Source organism: Ictidomys tridecemlineatus, chromosome 3, assembly GCF_052094955.1.
Source record: "Ictidomys tridecemlineatus isolate mIctTri1 chromosome 3, mIctTri1.hap1, whole genome shotgun sequence".
Classification (NCBI taxonomy): domain Eukaryota; kingdom Metazoa; phylum Chordata; class Mammalia; order Rodentia; family Sciuridae; genus Ictidomys; species Ictidomys tridecemlineatus.
In genome coordinates, this window is record NC_135479.1 from 158,536,339 (window position 1) to 158,553,736 (window position 17,398).

At 32.8% G+C, this 17,398-nt stretch overlaps 1 protein-coding gene across 1 annotated transcript in view; it reads left to right on the forward strand.

Moving 5' to 3' along the window:
- Ift57 (intraflagellar transport 57) overlaps positions 1-16,796 on the forward strand; it is a 52,634-nt gene extending 35,838 nt beyond the window's left edge. The window contains exons 7-11 of the mRNA XM_005335577.4: positions 11,156-11,227; positions 12,015-12,146; positions 13,493-13,555; positions 15,223-15,289; positions 16,410-16,796. Coding sequence (XP_005335634.1) covers positions 11,156-11,227; positions 12,015-12,146; positions 13,493-13,555; positions 15,223-15,289; positions 16,410-16,588 — 513 coding nt within the window. The 3' untranslated portion in view covers positions 16,589-16,796. The remainder of the gene's footprint in view (positions 1-11,155; positions 11,228-12,014; positions 12,147-13,492; positions 13,556-15,222; positions 15,290-16,409) is intronic.
- Positions 16,797-17,398: the final 602 nt, after the last annotated feature.

The following is a 17,398-nucleotide window of genomic DNA, read 5'->3' on the forward strand; positions in this document are numbered from 1 at the left end:
CAATATTTTGATGTCACCATTAGGTATATCAGCTTTATGACTTTTGTAACTATCTTTTAGTAGACTTATAAATATCTTTTGTTTCAAGTTTGCTGAATTTTTATCATGAAAGGATGTTGATGTTTTATCAAATGAGTGTTTTTCATTTGTTGAAATGATCATACAGTAAATATTTTTCCCTTGTGAATTATATTGATTGATATTTTATTTTTAATTTATATATAATAATTATACATATTTGTGGGCAATAGCATGAAAATTCAATACATGTATATTATTTGTAATGTCAAATTAAGGCAATTAGCATTTTCATCTACTTTAACATATATCATTTCTTTTAGGAACCTTCATATTATTCTTCTAATTTTATATGAAATATATAATAAATATCTGTGAATTATAGTCACCCTACTCCCACATAGGACACTAGAACTTCTTCCTCCTGTATAACTATTTTTTGGTACTCAGTTTCTGACTTCCCACTAATCCACTTACCCTCTACTGTTCCTACATCAAGTGGCCATGACTCTACTGTCTACCTCTGTGAAATAAACTTTTTTATATTCCACATATGAATGAGAACATGTGATATTTGTTTTTCTCACCTGGCTTATTTCACTTAACATAATGCCCTTCACTCCATCAATGTTACTGCAAATGCCAAATTTCATTCTTTTTAAAAGCTCAACAGCATTTGTGTGTGTGTGTGTGTGTGAGAGTGTGTGTATGTGTGTGTGTACCAAATTTTCTGAATATTCATTCATCTGTGAATACCTAGGTTCATTCCATATCTTAGTGATTGTGAACATTCCTGTAATAAACATGCAAGAGCAGATGTCTTTTTAACACACTGATTTCCTTTTGATATATACCCAGTAGTGAGATTGCTGGATCATAAGGTACTTCTATTTCTAGCTTTTTGAGAATACTTCTCATACTATTTACCATAATGCTGTACTAATTTACATTCATACCAATAGTGTGTAAGAATTTCTCTTTTTCTGCATAAGGAAAATTTTTTTATTATTTCTCTGCATAAAGAACTTTTTAATATATATAATAGCCATTCTAACTGGGGTGAAGTGATATCTGCTGTTGTTTGAATGTTAAACCTCCCCCAAAAGCCCATGTAGTAAAGGCATGGCCACAAGCCTGTGATGCTATTGGGAAATGAAGAAACTTTTAAATGGTGATGCCTAGCGGGAGGAAGTTAGATCACTGTGGGCATGCCATTGAAGGGAATATTGGAATCTTAGCAACTTCCTGTCTTTGTTTCTGAATGCCATGAGGTGAAAATCTCCTCTGCCACATGTACTCCTAACATGGTGAATGTGTTGCCACAGGCCAAAAGCAACAGGACCAATTGACCATGGACTGAAATCTCTGAAATTATGAGCTAAAATAAACCTTTCTTCCTTATAGTTTGATTTAACTCAAGTTATCTTTAGTATCAGAAAGCTAACTACCACAGTGTATTACTGTGATTTTGATTTTAATTTCCCTGGTGATTAGTAACATTGAGCATTTTTGGCCATGTATATATCTTTTTTTTTTGAAAAATATGTGTTCAGATCATTTGCCAATCTTTAATCAAATTATTTGGTAGTTAATATTTGAGGTTTTTTAGTACCTCATGTAATGTGAATATTAATCCCTTGTGAGATGAATACTTTGTAAATATTTTCTCCCATTCTGTTATCTCTTTACTCTTATTTTGTTTGCAGAAACATCTCATTTTAATACAATTCCATTTATCTATTTTGACTTTTGTTGCCTGTGCTTCTTGGATCTTATTCAAAAGATCATTGCCTATACTAATGCCACAAAGTCTTTTCCCTATGATTGCTTAAAATTTTATAGTTTAAGGTCTTACATGTAGGTCTTTGGTCCATTTCTAGTTTATTTTTGTATAGGGTGAGAGATTGAGGTCCACTTTCATCATTCTGCATATGGATATCCAGTTATCTCTAAGCACCATTTATTGAAGAGATTTCCTTTTCTCCTAATTTAGGTTTTTGGCACTTTTGTCAGATCATTTGACTGTAGATCTGTGGGTTTATTTCTGGATTCTATGTTCTATCCCATTGGTCTATGTACTGGTTTTTATGCCAGTACCATATTGTTTCGGTTATTATAGCTTTCTAGTATATTAAGTATTATGATGCCTCCAGATTTGTTCTTTTGGTTCAAAATTGCTTTGATTTTTTGATGTCTTCTAGGCTTCCATGTGAATTTCAAAATGCTTTTTGTATTTCTATGAAGAATACCTTTGGTATTTTAATGGGGATTACATCGAGTTGGTACCACTGTGGGTAGTGCACACTGTTAAATAATATCAATTTCTGCAGTCCATGAACATAGGATATCTTTCCATTTTCGTGTGTGAGTGTGTGTGTGTATCCTCATCAATTTCTTTTAATAGTGTTTTGTGATTTTAATTATAAAGATCATTCATTTCCTTGGTTAAATTTCTTATTAGATTTTTTGTACATATTGAAAATGGGGTTGCTTGATTTCTTATTCAACAAGTTAATTATTTTTGTATGTTGATTTTGCAGACTGAAAATACGAATTCATTGATCAATTCTAATAGTTTTTTTTTAGTGAAATCAAAAGACTTTTCTGTACATAAAATTGTATCAGCTTCATCAGGGATATATTGAGTTCTTCCATTTTTATTGGATATCCTTTATTTCTTTCTCTTACCTAATACTTCTAGTACTGTGCCGAATAAGAGTCATGAAAGTAGACTTCCTCTTAGAGGAAATGCTTGTAATTTTTTCCATTTAGTATGATGTGGGCTTTGGGTTTGTTGAAGATAGCCTTTTTATCATGAAAGGAAGTTGAATTTTATGGCTTTTTCTGCATCTATTGACATGATAATATGGTTTTTGTCTTTTATTGTGTCAATGTGATGTATGACTTTTATTGATTTGCATGTGTTCACCCACCTTTTCATCACTAGGTCATATTCTATTTGATCATGGTGTATACTTCTTTTTATGTGCTTTGCGGGGTTCAATTTACTAATATTTGGTCAAGAATTTTTGCATGTGTTCATCAGGGACGTTGGTCTATAGTTCTCATTTTTGTGTGTGTGTCCTTAACTAGTTTTGGTATCAGGATAATGCTGGCCTCATAGGATGACTTTGGGTGGAGAGGTTTTTTTTAATATCAGATTAATGAGTCAAACAGTCTCTGGTTTGGCTAGGGCAGGCTGTTCCTCCATTCTCAGGATTTTTCACTCTAAGCCTTAGGGAGACATGGTAATCCTGCTCTTTGAGTTCTGGGCAGCTTTGAGTTAAAAGAAACGCTGCCTGATGCTAATCTGCCATCTTGCTCCCAGAACCTCATAGGATGAGTTCATAAGAGTCCCCTCCTTCTCATTTTTGGGGATGAATAATTTGAAAAATACATATGTTAGTTCTTCTTTAGAAGTTTGGTAAAATTTAACAGTTAAACCTTACAGTACTGGATTTTTCTTTACTTCAAACCTTTTAATAACTGATTCAATCCTGTGTTTATTATTATGTGTCTATTCAGATTTTTTATGTCTTCATGATTCAATTTTGACAGGTTATATGTGTCTAAAATTAGTCCATTTTTTTCTGGGTTTTCCAATTTGTTGGTGTGTAGTTGTTCATAATAATCTGTACTGATTCTTTTTATTTCTGAGGTATCAATTGGAATTTCTCATTTTTCTCTTTGGGTCTTTTCTCTTTGTTAGTCTAGCTAAACATTTGTTGAATTTGTTTATATTTTCAAAAAAACAACTCTATTTTATTGGTCTTCTGTAATTGTTTTTAATTTTTTAGGTGGACACAATATCTTTATTTTACATTTGTGTGGTGCTGAGGATTGAACCCAGTGCCCCCATGCATGCTAGGTGAGCATGCTATCACTGAGCCACAACCCCAGCCCTTCTGTAATTTTTTAGTTTGTCTTTCATTTATTTATCCTCTGATCTTTGTTATTTCTTTTCTTCTGTTAATTTTAGACTTAGCTGGTTCTGTTTTCCTAGTTCCTTGTACTGAATTGTTAGACTATGTTATTTGAGATCTTTGTATCTTTCTAAAACGTGAACATATGCGATAAACTTCCTTCTTGTACTGCTTTTTTGCTGGCATGTTGTGTTTCCATTTTCATTGGTCTCAAGAATTTTTAAAATTTTTCTTTTGATTTATTTGTTGACCCATTAGTCATTCAAGAGCATTGTTTTCATGTATTTGTACAATTTCTAAAGTTTTTTGTATTGTTTCCAGTTTTATTCCATTGTGGTTAGAGAAGATACCTGATACAATTTTTCCTTTTTTGAATTTGTTAAGAATTGTTTTGTGACCACTAAAATATGTCCTATTCTGGAGAATGTTCTATGTGCTAATGAGACAAATATGTATGCAGCTGTTGCATTAAATGTTTTTTAAGTCTCTAGGAGGCCTATTTGGTTTATGATATAAGTTAACTTCAATGTTTCCTTTTCCTTTTTTCTTTTTTTTAATTGTCTATAAGAAATTCACTTTATAGTTAAAGATACATACAGACTTTAAAAGTGAAGGGACAGAAAAAATTATTCCATGTGAATGAATGGATGAACAGTAAGTATAGGAGCAGCTACACTTACATAAATAGACAAAAAACTGGAAAACCATACACACACACACACCACATACATACACACAAAGAAAGTTATCTAGAATAAAGTGATTAGTTCAACAAAAAGAAAAACATATATGCACTTAATGATGGACCACCCAGTTATAGACAGCAAACATCATTGACTTAAGGAAGAGATAGGCTGTAATACAATAGTAGATGGGAATTTCAGCACTCTACTTTCATCAATGAATATTACTCATCAAACAAAAAAAATAGCTAAATCTCAACTTATTCATTTTAGAAAAGATTTTTAAAGAATTTTATGTGATTATGTATCTGTATTAATGAGCATAGTGCCTACTACATACTAAACATTCCATGAATGTTAACATAGGAATTATCATTAGTAGATTTATAAAGATCTCAGGATGGATGTTATGTTGTACTAATCTATGTCAAAAGAAAGAGAAAATCTCTGACTAGCCAAAATAAAAATCTCTCACAGAAACTAAAGCCTAAAGCTCAGGCATTTTATTTGTAGGACAGTGCCATTAATCCATTGGAACTTATCCTTGTTTTAGAGAGAGTTCTAGCAAGGTTATCTAGATTATTCATCTGTAGCAGATTAGAAACAGTAAGTTCTCCTAGTATCTACAAGTTTTAGTCAGTTTTTTTTGTTGTTGTTGTTTATTTGTTTGTTTTGTTTTGTTGTCACTGTGACCAAAATATCTCACAAGGACAACTTGGAGGAGGGAAAGTTTATTTGGGGCTCACAGTTTCAGAGATCTCTATCTGTAGATGGTCAACTCCATCACTCTGGGCCCAAAGTGAGGCAAGCATATCATAGGCAAAGGGCCCAGCAGAGAAAAGCTGCTTAGTTCATGGAGAGATCAGGAAGCAGAAAGAGAAGCAGCCACAAGGTGGATGTGTCCTTCCAGTACATGCTACTAGTTACCCACCTCTTCCAGCCATGCCCCGCCTGATTTCACTTACCACCTATTCATTCAAACTAGGATGGACTGGTTAAGTTCCTCTCTTCCAATCTAACCATTTTACTTCCTGCATTAACAGGAGCTTGAGGGACACCTTACATCCAAACTGTAATGCCTTACTTTAGCAAAACAATAAAGATAATAAACATTTTATTTAATGTGCAATGTGGGAGTTATCAGAATTTTTTGTGCTTCTTATTATAATTGGATGACATAATAAGAAAATGAAAGAGACTGCTTGATATAATGGAAAATCTGTGAGAGAAAGGACATTTGGTTTCCTATTCACTTAATAATTACCAGTGTAAACATCAAATAATCTCCATTTGTTACCCAATTTTTGAAGTGAGCATACAGGATTCCTTCCCTATATATTAGAATGATCTTTAAAATTCCTGAAGAAAGTGAAATTTGAGTTGAAACAAAGACCTAATGATTTGGAGCTAACTCTCTTGAATAGTGACTATAAAAACCCTTATATAAATATTTTTATATTCACTAAAGTAAAACTGTAAAACAGAACATTTAATTAAGATTTCATTGATAATTATTTATAACAGATTTGGGAAAAGGCAGTGAGAATAGAGGGAAAAGGTAGGCCACACTGCAGAACAGAAGTTTTTTTGTTTTTTTGTTTTTTTTTTTTTTTGATAGAATATGATTTGAGATACACCAGAGCCATGGGGACCTGTTCCTGCTCTTTCATGGGAGAAGTAAAAGGTACCAATAGACTCTGTGAGCTGCAAGATCATCTATGTCCTGGTGTATATTTTTCCTGAGCCTAGGGGGGGAAATCCCAGTACACAGGAAAATTATATATGTGAAAAATGCACTAGTTTGGAAGTGCTTTCCATTTTTCAGACATGAGACTTTGGAAGGGTTATATAGCCTGATTCCTAGTTTTTCTCACTATAAAATATTTATATATAGTTCATTTTTCTACATAACACACTCCCCTCCCATCACAGTGGTTACAGTAATAGTAACACATTATCCTCACTCAAGATACAAGTCTGCTGATGTGTTTCAACATTATCCCAGCAAGGTCCCATGTTACTCACTCCGGGGCCCAGACTAAAAGACCCCTGTGTAGGGCTGGCTCCTTATTATGGCTGAAAGAAAGTATAAGAGAGCTGCCTTTTAGAGCTTCTGCACAATGTCATCATTCCACTAGTTAAAGAGAATACTAGCCAAGGCCAGCATCCGTGGAGTACAGAAGTTTATTCCTCCCACACCCAGTGAGCAAATCCCATAATATACTCAGAGGGAAGAGAGAAGTGAATAGAAAATGATAATAATATCTACTCATCTCTGCAAACATTTGAGTCTCAAGTAAGAAAAGTTATATAAAAGTGCATTGTAACAATGTATTTTCTACTGATGTTAGAATTGCTATTGTTATAGTTTAATGTTATTTATTTCAGGGATCCACGTAGATTTCAAGTCCTTACATATCATTAAAACTTCTCACTTCTCTATTTTTACCGTAAACATTTGAAAAGCTTTTAACCATCTTGGTTTTTCAAAAGCTGTGTTTTGCCTTTTTTGCATTCATGTTTTAAAAATGCCACAATTATAATTTAATATATTTATTTTCCACTATAACTGTATAAAACCATTTCAAGAATTTTTTATTGCACTGGCTCAGGAAGCTGAGGCAGGAGGATTGCAAGTTCAAGGCCAGCCTCAGCAACTTAGCAAGGTCCTAAGCAACTTAATGAGACCTTGTCTTAAAATAAAAAGCAAAAGGGATGGTGATGTAACTCAGTAGTAAATCATCCCTGGGTTTAATCCCCAGTACCCCCCTAAAAGGTCCAGTTTTTTCTTTCCTTTCTTCCTTCTTTCCTTCCTTCCTTCCTTCCCTTCCTCCCTCCCTCCCTTCTTTCTTTCCTTTCTTCTTTATTTTTTTTAACAATTAAAGTAATAAAATTCCCTTGTAAGAAATTTAGAAAATTTTGGCAGGATAAAAAAGTTTAAAAAGACCCCCTTTTTCAAATCCCTGCATTAATATACAAACACACAAATGCACATCCATAACATTTTCACATTCAAATATACATTCAAATATTAATTTTTACTAAATTGAGCATCTAATGAATACTCTAATAGAGACAATTTTCCTGTACACTATTAAATGTACATTTTTGCTGATCATTTAAGTATTTTAAGGACATGAGTTTAGCAGTTTAATAGGTAACACTAATATATAATATACAATACATAGTTTTAAAACTCAGTAAGGAACCAGGCCCACTATCTGAATTAAAAATTAAACTTCAACACCTTCAAAGTTACTTGCATACTCCTCTGCTGCTGTGCCTTCTCATCAACAGTAACCACCCTTAAGTTTGTATGCTATCATTAGTTTCTTTCCTTTTGAGTGTTTTTACATATGTGTATGGCTCCAGTGTATCATTGAATTTTGCTTGGTTTTGAGCTTTATAAACTGGTTTCATACTGCATTGCTTTTAATAGTGGGATGCATATTACAAAATTAGCTTAAACTGCCCTCTACTATTACATACTTGCTTTCTGCTCTTTTACAAGGAACTTGTACATTAATATTTGTGTTTTCATATTTGGGGGGGAATAATTCCTAGAGGTGAAATTTGCTGGATTAAAGAGTAAGAACATTTTTAAGATTTCTTCTGCAACTGTACATCAGGAAATGTGTCAACTAGATTTTAATAAAACAAATCTTCAGATTGGCTTAGAAGATAATTATAAATTACTACTAGCTTTCCACTTTGATGAGCTCTAAGAATATACAAATATCCCCGTGGTTTATCAAATTTAACAAGTCCTGAACTAAAGTCCTCAGTATATTTTACTTCCTTAAACCCTGCCCTGTTCTTATCACACTGATATCACTGTCCCCTCAGTTCACTGGGCTGGAAACCTTATTCTGTCTGCTCCCCTACTCTACTTCAGCCACCCCACACTCACCCTTCCCCTTAGTCTTCAAGTCCTGCTTGTTATCCCTCTACAATATCCTTTGAAAGCCTCCTTTCTCTTTCCTTCCCTTCTTATAAATACTTCTTATAAATACTCCAATTCAAACCCTGCTATGACAGGGACCATTGCACAGTCTCCTAACTAGTCTTCAACATGTCTTTAGTCTAATAAGTCCTTCACACTATTAATTCCTCAAAACATAGATTTGACTTTAAAACTCAAACCAAAAATATTTGATAATATTCCATTAGCCACATGATAAGATCCACATTCCTTAGTTGCTATAGGCAAAGCCCTTGATCTATTTCAGTCTACCTCTTCAGCTTTATTCTTCATTCTCCATCCTTTCCACCTCACCCCAAGAACTTGGTATTTGATACCCTAGCCAGTCTAGGCTTCATATTCCCTATGTATTTTCCTTGTTCATATTACTTCTTCAGCCTAAAATACCTTTTCTCTCCTCCTCTTTTCTATCCCGTTGAAATGCTACTCATGCTTCAAGATCTCACAGAAATCCCAGCTCCTCCATGGAGTTTAACATCAATGTAAGTTATCTAATTATACATAGAAGAGTTGGATATGTTTGCTTCTTTTGAATGTCAGATATCAATAAATACAAAAATATATTTGTTTGTAATACTAGGTAGAAAAAGGAGACCACAAACTATTTTAAACATATCCATTACAATAAATAAAGATATATATATATATATAGATAGATAGATAGATAGATAGATAGATAGATAGATAGATAGATACATGCACGCACACACACACACATATGGGGAGATACATACACATGTGTCATATAGATATATATGTGTGTATGTATATGTTAGGTTTCACATATATATACTTAGAGAGAAATGAGCAAAAACATAGACTGAACCAGGCACAGTAGCGCACACCTGTAATTCCAGAGAGAAATGAGCAAAAACAGAGACTGAACCAGACACAGTAGCGCACACCTGTAATTCCAGCAGCTCAGGAGCCTGATAGGAGGATAATGAGTTCAAAGCCAGGCTCAGCAAAAGTGAAGCACTGAGCAACTCAGTGAGACCCTTTCACTAAATAAAATACAAAAATAGGGCTGAGGATGTGGCTCTAATTGAGTGTCCCTGATTTCAATTCCTGGTACCCAGGAAGGAGAAGTACTTTTTTCAAAAAATTGATAATAATAATTTTATTAATAGTTTTAGTTTCATTTTCTTTCATAAAGATGCTCACTTGGGCTTAAATATGTTTCCATTTTGAGACTTAGCCATATTTTGTTCATACGTAGAAGGGCAACCAGTTTCTTATTCTCTGTTTTCCAGTGTTGACTGAGTTGGAAGGGTCTTGTTCCTTTACCAGCTATGTCTACTCATTGTCACAGGTGGTGAATGGTCCCTTCAGCTGTAACATGAAACCAGTGCATTTGTAGATGATGCTAAATGGACAAGCCTATAATCTCTAAGTTCCTCTCAGCTCTCATGTTCTGAGATACTTTTTGCTTACAAGACAGTAAAATGGCTTAAGGTTAAAGAAAATGCTGATTTCTTCTATAACTCCCTCACTAGTGTCAAATACCATTTTCCCTTTTCTTAACTAAACTGATAGTATGTTTTATGTGACAATTAGGACACTACTACCCATGTGGACTTATATATACACCCTCCTGTCACCAGGGTGTGGTTTACTTTTATGACAAGGATGTCTTTTGAGATTTTTTGCAACTTTAATATGTTGTACGAAATTAATAATTTATAATTCAGTTTGAAATACCCAAGAATTTTTTGTCCTGTAGTCACTAGCCTGTTTCAAAATTCAGAAATAGAATGGAATTAATTTACAAAATATTTTTCTCTTCACAAAATAATGCAAATAATAAGGTTGAACATCAAAGTATGCAAATAGATATGTGGGATTAATAAATATCCTGTTTCCATCACTTAAGTCAATTTACCATAATGTTTTTCTCTTATCTTGGATATTTCTCAAGTCTCTTAAAATTTTTATCTGTAGTAATATAAACTGAATACCATGAAGATACCTTGTAGAGAATTAAAATGTTGATATAGATTTCAAATCAGAGTAGTAGCAGTAGACAATATTTCAAAATATATGAACTCATGAACTCTAGTAATCATACGGACTTACTTTATTAAGAAAGAGACTCAAAACTCTGACTGAAGAAAAGAGCCCCATTGTAGTTTCCAAGAGACAAACTAATCCTTGATATATGATATTTGAGTTGAGAGTTGAGAATTGCTTCTGGCAAACATAATTGTTACTGCTTAAACAAGTATTTCTTTTCTAGTAATTAGAATTTTTTTTATTTTAATGGGTAGTCATAAATATTAACCACCAGCAGTGCAGAAATAATTTATATTCAAATTATCAGCCATCACTCTGTGAACACATAAAACAATTTACATTTATTTAGAACCTTTATTCCTGAAGTACTCTCTACACATATTTCTTTATAGCCTAATTGCAATCTATATATAAGACTTTCCCACCTGAAATAGGGCAGTAGTCAAAGTAATAAAGATAAAGGACACAACATCATAATAAATAAAGAATGAAAAGTAGTTTTTTATACTTTGTTTCTATATGCTCTATGTCAATAGGATTGGAGAATCCATGTTGACCAAATGCACCAGCACAAAAGTGGAATTGAATCTGCTCTAAAGGAGACCAAGGTATGTAGATTACTTAAATTGAATGAATATCCATTTACTCAGCTGTGGGATACCTGTTATGGGAAAACATGAAAGAAAAATAACACAATTCTTGTCTTTCAGAGCTCATTAATTAAATAAATCATATTACATTTCCGCAGTTCTAATACTTAAACCAGCTAAAGAAAGCTAACAACGAAAACCTTTTATATTTTAAATACACTATATATATTGCATATATTCTATATATTACACATATCTATGTAATAGATATTTTAGAAACATTGCATCACTTTGTTCTGAATACCAAGGGATGAGAGAACATCATACCCACAATGCCTAGAACCTACAGCTTTCCTGGGCTTGCTGCCATGCTAGAAATAATCTTTTGGAGACGGTCATAAAGAAGTGAAGCTTAAGTGAAAAGTTATAGGTTCTAGACCAGAGCACTCTGTTTAGAGAACTCTTACAACTAGAATATTCTAATTATCTTTGAATTGTGTGATAGAGAAGTCATGTTCTTCCCTGACCTTGATTTTAAACTTTATATAAAGCTAATTACAAATATAATATAAATTGTAGACATATATAAGGAGAAATGAATTTAATCACTCCTGGAAGGCTCTTTTTTATTGTAGCATTCTGCAGTGTGGCAAAAATATTTCTCATCATAAACTTTTTTTTTGCCATTAAAATTTCATACTATCTTCTTTTTCATATGGACTGAGAGATATTTAACTCATTTTTAACTAGTTTTTAAAAATATTTCTGAGTTCTTTAATCTACTAAAAATCCCTTGGAATTTTAGGGATTTTTGGACAAACTCCATAATGAAATTAGTAGGACACTGGAAAAAATTGGCAGCCGAGAAAAGTACATCAACAATCAACTTGAGCATCTGGTTCAAGAATATCGTGCAGCTCAAGCCCAGCTGAGTGAGGTAATTTAAAAATTATTTCCGAGGATTTATCCCAATTCATGACCCTAATCTCTAAGCTTGACATGATAGTTTTCATTTGAAAATTATGAAATGTTTTTCATAAATAGCAACAATTTGATTTTTCTGCCCATTTTAGAAAACCAAAAGAAGCAATAGAACTTATCTCCATTTTACCTGTATTAGAAATTGTTATCTCTTAGAAGTCTTTAAACATATTTTTTCATTTGATTTAAATTAATGAGGACATATGTTGTTGGGGAACAAAAGCTAAAACAGGAACAGTGTCAGGACACCTTGTTTTGTTTCTAACTCTGTTGTTAATTTACTATAGGAGTAGGAGGAAGAATAATATTCATTTACATGTGTCAGTGGGAAAAGGCAATTCTTGCCATCATGGCTTGCAGTAATATAGTGTAGACTATGAAAGCAAGACATGTTCAGAGACAAGCAGGTTAATTAATGAAATGAGACAAATTTTTCATTCTTTCAAAGTATTAGATTTCAACCAAAAAAAATAAAAACACTATCTTTTGAAAGCAGTAGTTCTTTATACCAGAAGTAGGGGTATAATGACTTTCTTTGAGGGATTTATACACCCTATTTCCTAATGTGAAGGCAAACTAGTCAGAATACTTGCTCATGTCAGTAGAAGGCATATTTTTTTTTCTTTTAGCAGACAAATTAGGAGGAGAAAAAGTGGAAGTAAACTTGATATACTTCTATACTCAAAGACCAGATAGAAAATAGCTTTTACTTTTTATGGTATTATCTGTTTAATTTGTCATTCCCTCATATACACTTATATTTTTGAATATTTTTGTTGAACTGGTGTGAAATTCTTTGATTATAGCCACCATGCATCTGTCCAACCTTAATATTAAATAATTATTTGTTAGATTAATTTCTGAAAGTGTATTCCCATTGATTGTACTGTCCTACTCTTTGTTAATCCTTATTAATTTCGGAGCTTGCTCTACTTTGATTTTCTTTTCTAAAACAAAATTTCTCTGCATAACATGCAAATTTGATTGACCAGGAACCACTCTCCTAAACTGTTTAGGGATGGCCAAGGATAGTTTTTATTGTGAACCATGCCCATGCGAGTTACACAGTCAGTATGTGAAGGTTAAGGTAGTTCATCATTTTATAGTGCTTGAGTTAAATACATGGTGCCTATTAAGGACATAAAATAACTACAGTTAAATGTCACTTTCACAAATGTATTCATAAACAAAGAGGGGGTTGTCATAAAATGATATGCAGAAATTGCAAACACAAAGAGGTCATGTTTAAGTAATCTGCTTCTGTTTTGGATTTGTCATTAAACAAAATTCTTTCCCCCTCAGGCAAGGGAGCGGTACCAGCAAGGAAATGGTGGAGTAACTGAAAGGACCAGGCTCCTGTCTGAGGTAAACACAGTGCTCTTACTGTGCTTCTCACCTGTCAGCTGAGCCCCAGTGGCTCAAAGCCATTGGATGATTGAATTCCCCTTATTTTAATTGTTTCTTCCTCTTCAAATTATCTTGTTTCAGAGAAAAGCCCTAATTTTCTTATCAATGAATCAATTATTTATTCTTTCTCTCATTTTTATAAGATGCCTGAAGTTAAATTCAACATAAAATTTGCTCATACTAGCACACTGATAACTTTTCTTAATCTTCATTTTTATATAATAATTATAAATAATATATAGAAAAGTAGGTAAAGTACTGACTGAGGAGTCTATAGCAAATTTTAATGTTAATCTGCAAGATTTAAGCTTTATTTTTAGTGATGTCAATAACGTGTGTGATCCTGGGTATATCTCTGTCTACAATTGAAAGTGGTTTACAACCTCTTTATTTTGAGAACTTCTAGAATATCTGCAAATATCACTGCATTTATTTTCATGATCTTCCAAGTTAATTAATGTATATATTCTCTTTTTTCACTGAAGAACCTATGGGGGGTGAGGGAACTAACAAGATCAGAAGCCAGTTTAGGACTAAAATCCAAGGCTATATTTATTTATAATTCAGTATAATTTCATAAACTTTACTGTTTTGACAGTAAAGAATTAAGCTTTCTTTGTATATATTATTTAGGAATAGTTATTTTAAAATACTCAAAATATAGCATTGAAATATTTAGACTGTAATCCTGTGATGCTTCTAGGCAAATAAAACATTACGTAGAAGTAAAGTGCTCACTTATGTTAGGTAAATTAACACTTGAAGGGAGTCCAGGGAACCATTTAGTTCTTTTGGAATAGGTAGTTATCCCCAGTTGTAATGTTTCAGGTGTCTGAAAGAAATTAATTTGCTTTACTTGGATGAGCACTTTATTCCCAGGAAAGGTTCTTACTCACCAGGATGATAAAAATAAAGCCTACTAAGTGACAATATTTATGACTTAGGTCTAGATTATATGAAAAATTGAAAATGTTTTAAAGATTATATTGTCTACTTATATTATAATACTAGTTTGGAATTTTGCTAATATTGGCTATAATAGTATAGTCTTTATGTAGAGTGCATGTAAGAACCAATATGACAGCACAGCATGTCTTTTGGTGTTTTGAGTTCATGGTTTAGTTAGAGTAATAGAAGACATTTTTTATATAAACATATGATATAAACATTCTTTTAGTGTCCTAGAAAAGACACCATCTCTTATAGAACTACAATATCATGAAAGATGCCTAGAAAACTTTCAGAATCTAAAACCTATTTAGAATGCTTATGCCATTGTAAGTAATAATTATAAGAGAGTAGTATGGTAGATGCTATGAATTAATTACATGATTTGAGGGCTTAATGTATAAAATAACTTGGTTTTTGTTCTATATTGTCACAACATGACAAAGTTAAGGTGAAAGTAATTTGGTGAAGTTTAACATTATGGTCATTATTGGAAAATGAAAACCTTCATATATCTGCATACTTGATCTTATTATTTGAATTATGAACAAAATATTTCTAATAATGTTATCTCTTTATGTCTAATATCTAAATTTAATTTTTCTCAATATATCACTTAAAATTTTGAAAGTTAATTAAAATTCAGTGTTCATGAAAATTCTTTTTTTCAATGAAAGGTTACAGAAGAATTAGAAAAGGTAAAACAAGAGATGGAAGAAAAAGGCAGCAGCATGACTGATGGTGGTAAGTACATGTTCATTTTAGGGAGAAAAGGAAGCAAAAGAAAGCTAGTTCTTCACGAAGACTGTTTAATAAAGTGGTAATAATAAATAGAAGTTTCTGTTTTTTTAAATGAACTGTCTTACTTGTTTCAAAACTAGTACATGGTACAAAAATGATGTCTGATAATCAGTATATTATGTTTTTTACAAAATAGCTGGGAAGAGTGGTAATTTTTTTACTATGATTTGGGGTCCTTTTTAATTAAAATTGTATTGATTCAAAAATAGAGTGGGAAATATTTAAGTATGTACTTTTTCTGCCAATTTAAAAAAATAATGTTTTATTCTATTTTCATCAAATGAGTTTTATTTTTCCATGAGACATAGAAAAAAAAGTACTTGTATATGCCCAAATGACTCTAAGGCAATGAGGGTGGTAACCTTTTTTTTTTTTTTTTTTCTTTTCTTCCCCCTGACTGGGCAGGGTCAAATAGAGAAGAATTTTAATAATCTTCAAAAAATCATCCTTCATTCTGAGCTGATGATGATTACTTAAAGCTTTTCTATGCCCTAGAAAGACTTTCTAGAGTTCTAATGATATATACTCAGTGATCTTTCATGAGGGGATATGTAGGGAGTTTGTTGCAGTGTTTAAATAGGCTTATTAACTGGGCATAGGGGCACATATCTAGCTACTCAGGAGGCTCAGGTAGGAGTTCAAGTCCAACCTGAGCTAACATAGTAATACCTTGTGTAAAGAAAAAAAGAATTATTAAATGGGCTCATTATATATACTTCAGAGGCAATTCTCTTCCCTTTTTACCTGAAGATCCCCTTTCCTACAGACAAACATTCTGACCCATAAAATTATGTTCAACAAGTTCTTAAATATCTGCTTAGCACCTTTTCACCAACCAAGTTAAAAAGTTCACCCACCGTATGTTATATATTGCATTCCTCCCCATTCTGAAAACCTCAGGTGTTTAAAATTCCACAGCAAAACCATGTGAATGTCAGTGAGTTATTAGCTGTGTTTTTAACCCTATTTTTGGCTTGAAACAAAGTGAGGAAAATGTCATGCAACTATAATAAACGGATACTCTAAATGAACGTTTTTATTCCATGCTATTTTTACTCTACAGCTCCTTTGGTGAAGATTAAACAGAGCTTAACAAAACTAAAGCAAGAAACTGTTCAGATGGACATTAGGATTGGTGTTGTGGAGCACACATTACTCCAATCAAAACTGAAGGAGAAGTCCAACATGACCAGGGACATGCATGCAACAGTTATTCCAGAAGCAGCAATAGGCTCTTATTAAAACATACCATTTTTCATCCTTCTGATTAGTTTATGTCAAATTATATTTCATGCTGCATAGGTTTCTAAAACACAATTATACCTCTTAAGCATGTTCAGTGGATATTTTTTGCATATATATATACACACACATATTGTATCATGGTGATTATGATGATTAAAGCCTTTATATTAAATATAATGTGTAATAAAGTAATTGAAAATTCTCACATTCAGAGAAGCTTTCACTAGTCATTACCTATGTCAAAACTGCAACTCATTTTTCTGAGCATTCTTTGTGTAAGCCAATGTGTATGACCCAAGCTTTCTGTAAACACTGCTGCTGTCACTACCTTGACTATTGACATAAGGCTGGCCCCTTTACTTTGATCCAACTCTGCAGTGACCACAAGTGCCCAGAGGCAGCTAAGAATAGGTGGTGAACCTCAATTACCCTTGCTTTGTTTATAGTTACCTAAAATTACTATTTTTTAAGTATAGAAAAAAATTCAGTATTCCTATTAGCATTTGAAGTTTATTGCTTCTCATGAGTAAGGCTGCTGATGAACTAACTAGAATGAGGAAAGGGTAAGTATGTGCAGATCTCAGCCTCATCTTGTCTCTGGGACTAGCTGTGCTCAGGAGCCATTCAATAGAAGGAGCCCTGGCAGCTCACGTGAAGATCAGCATCTGGTACTAGTGATCTTTACTTATGTATCTTTCTGAGAACTTTTTGAACTAAATTGGTGAAATAAGCAGATTATAGTGTCAGCCTTAGAACTGGAAAAAAAAATAGTTAGGGGATCACAAAGCAGGAAATGGCCCACATTAT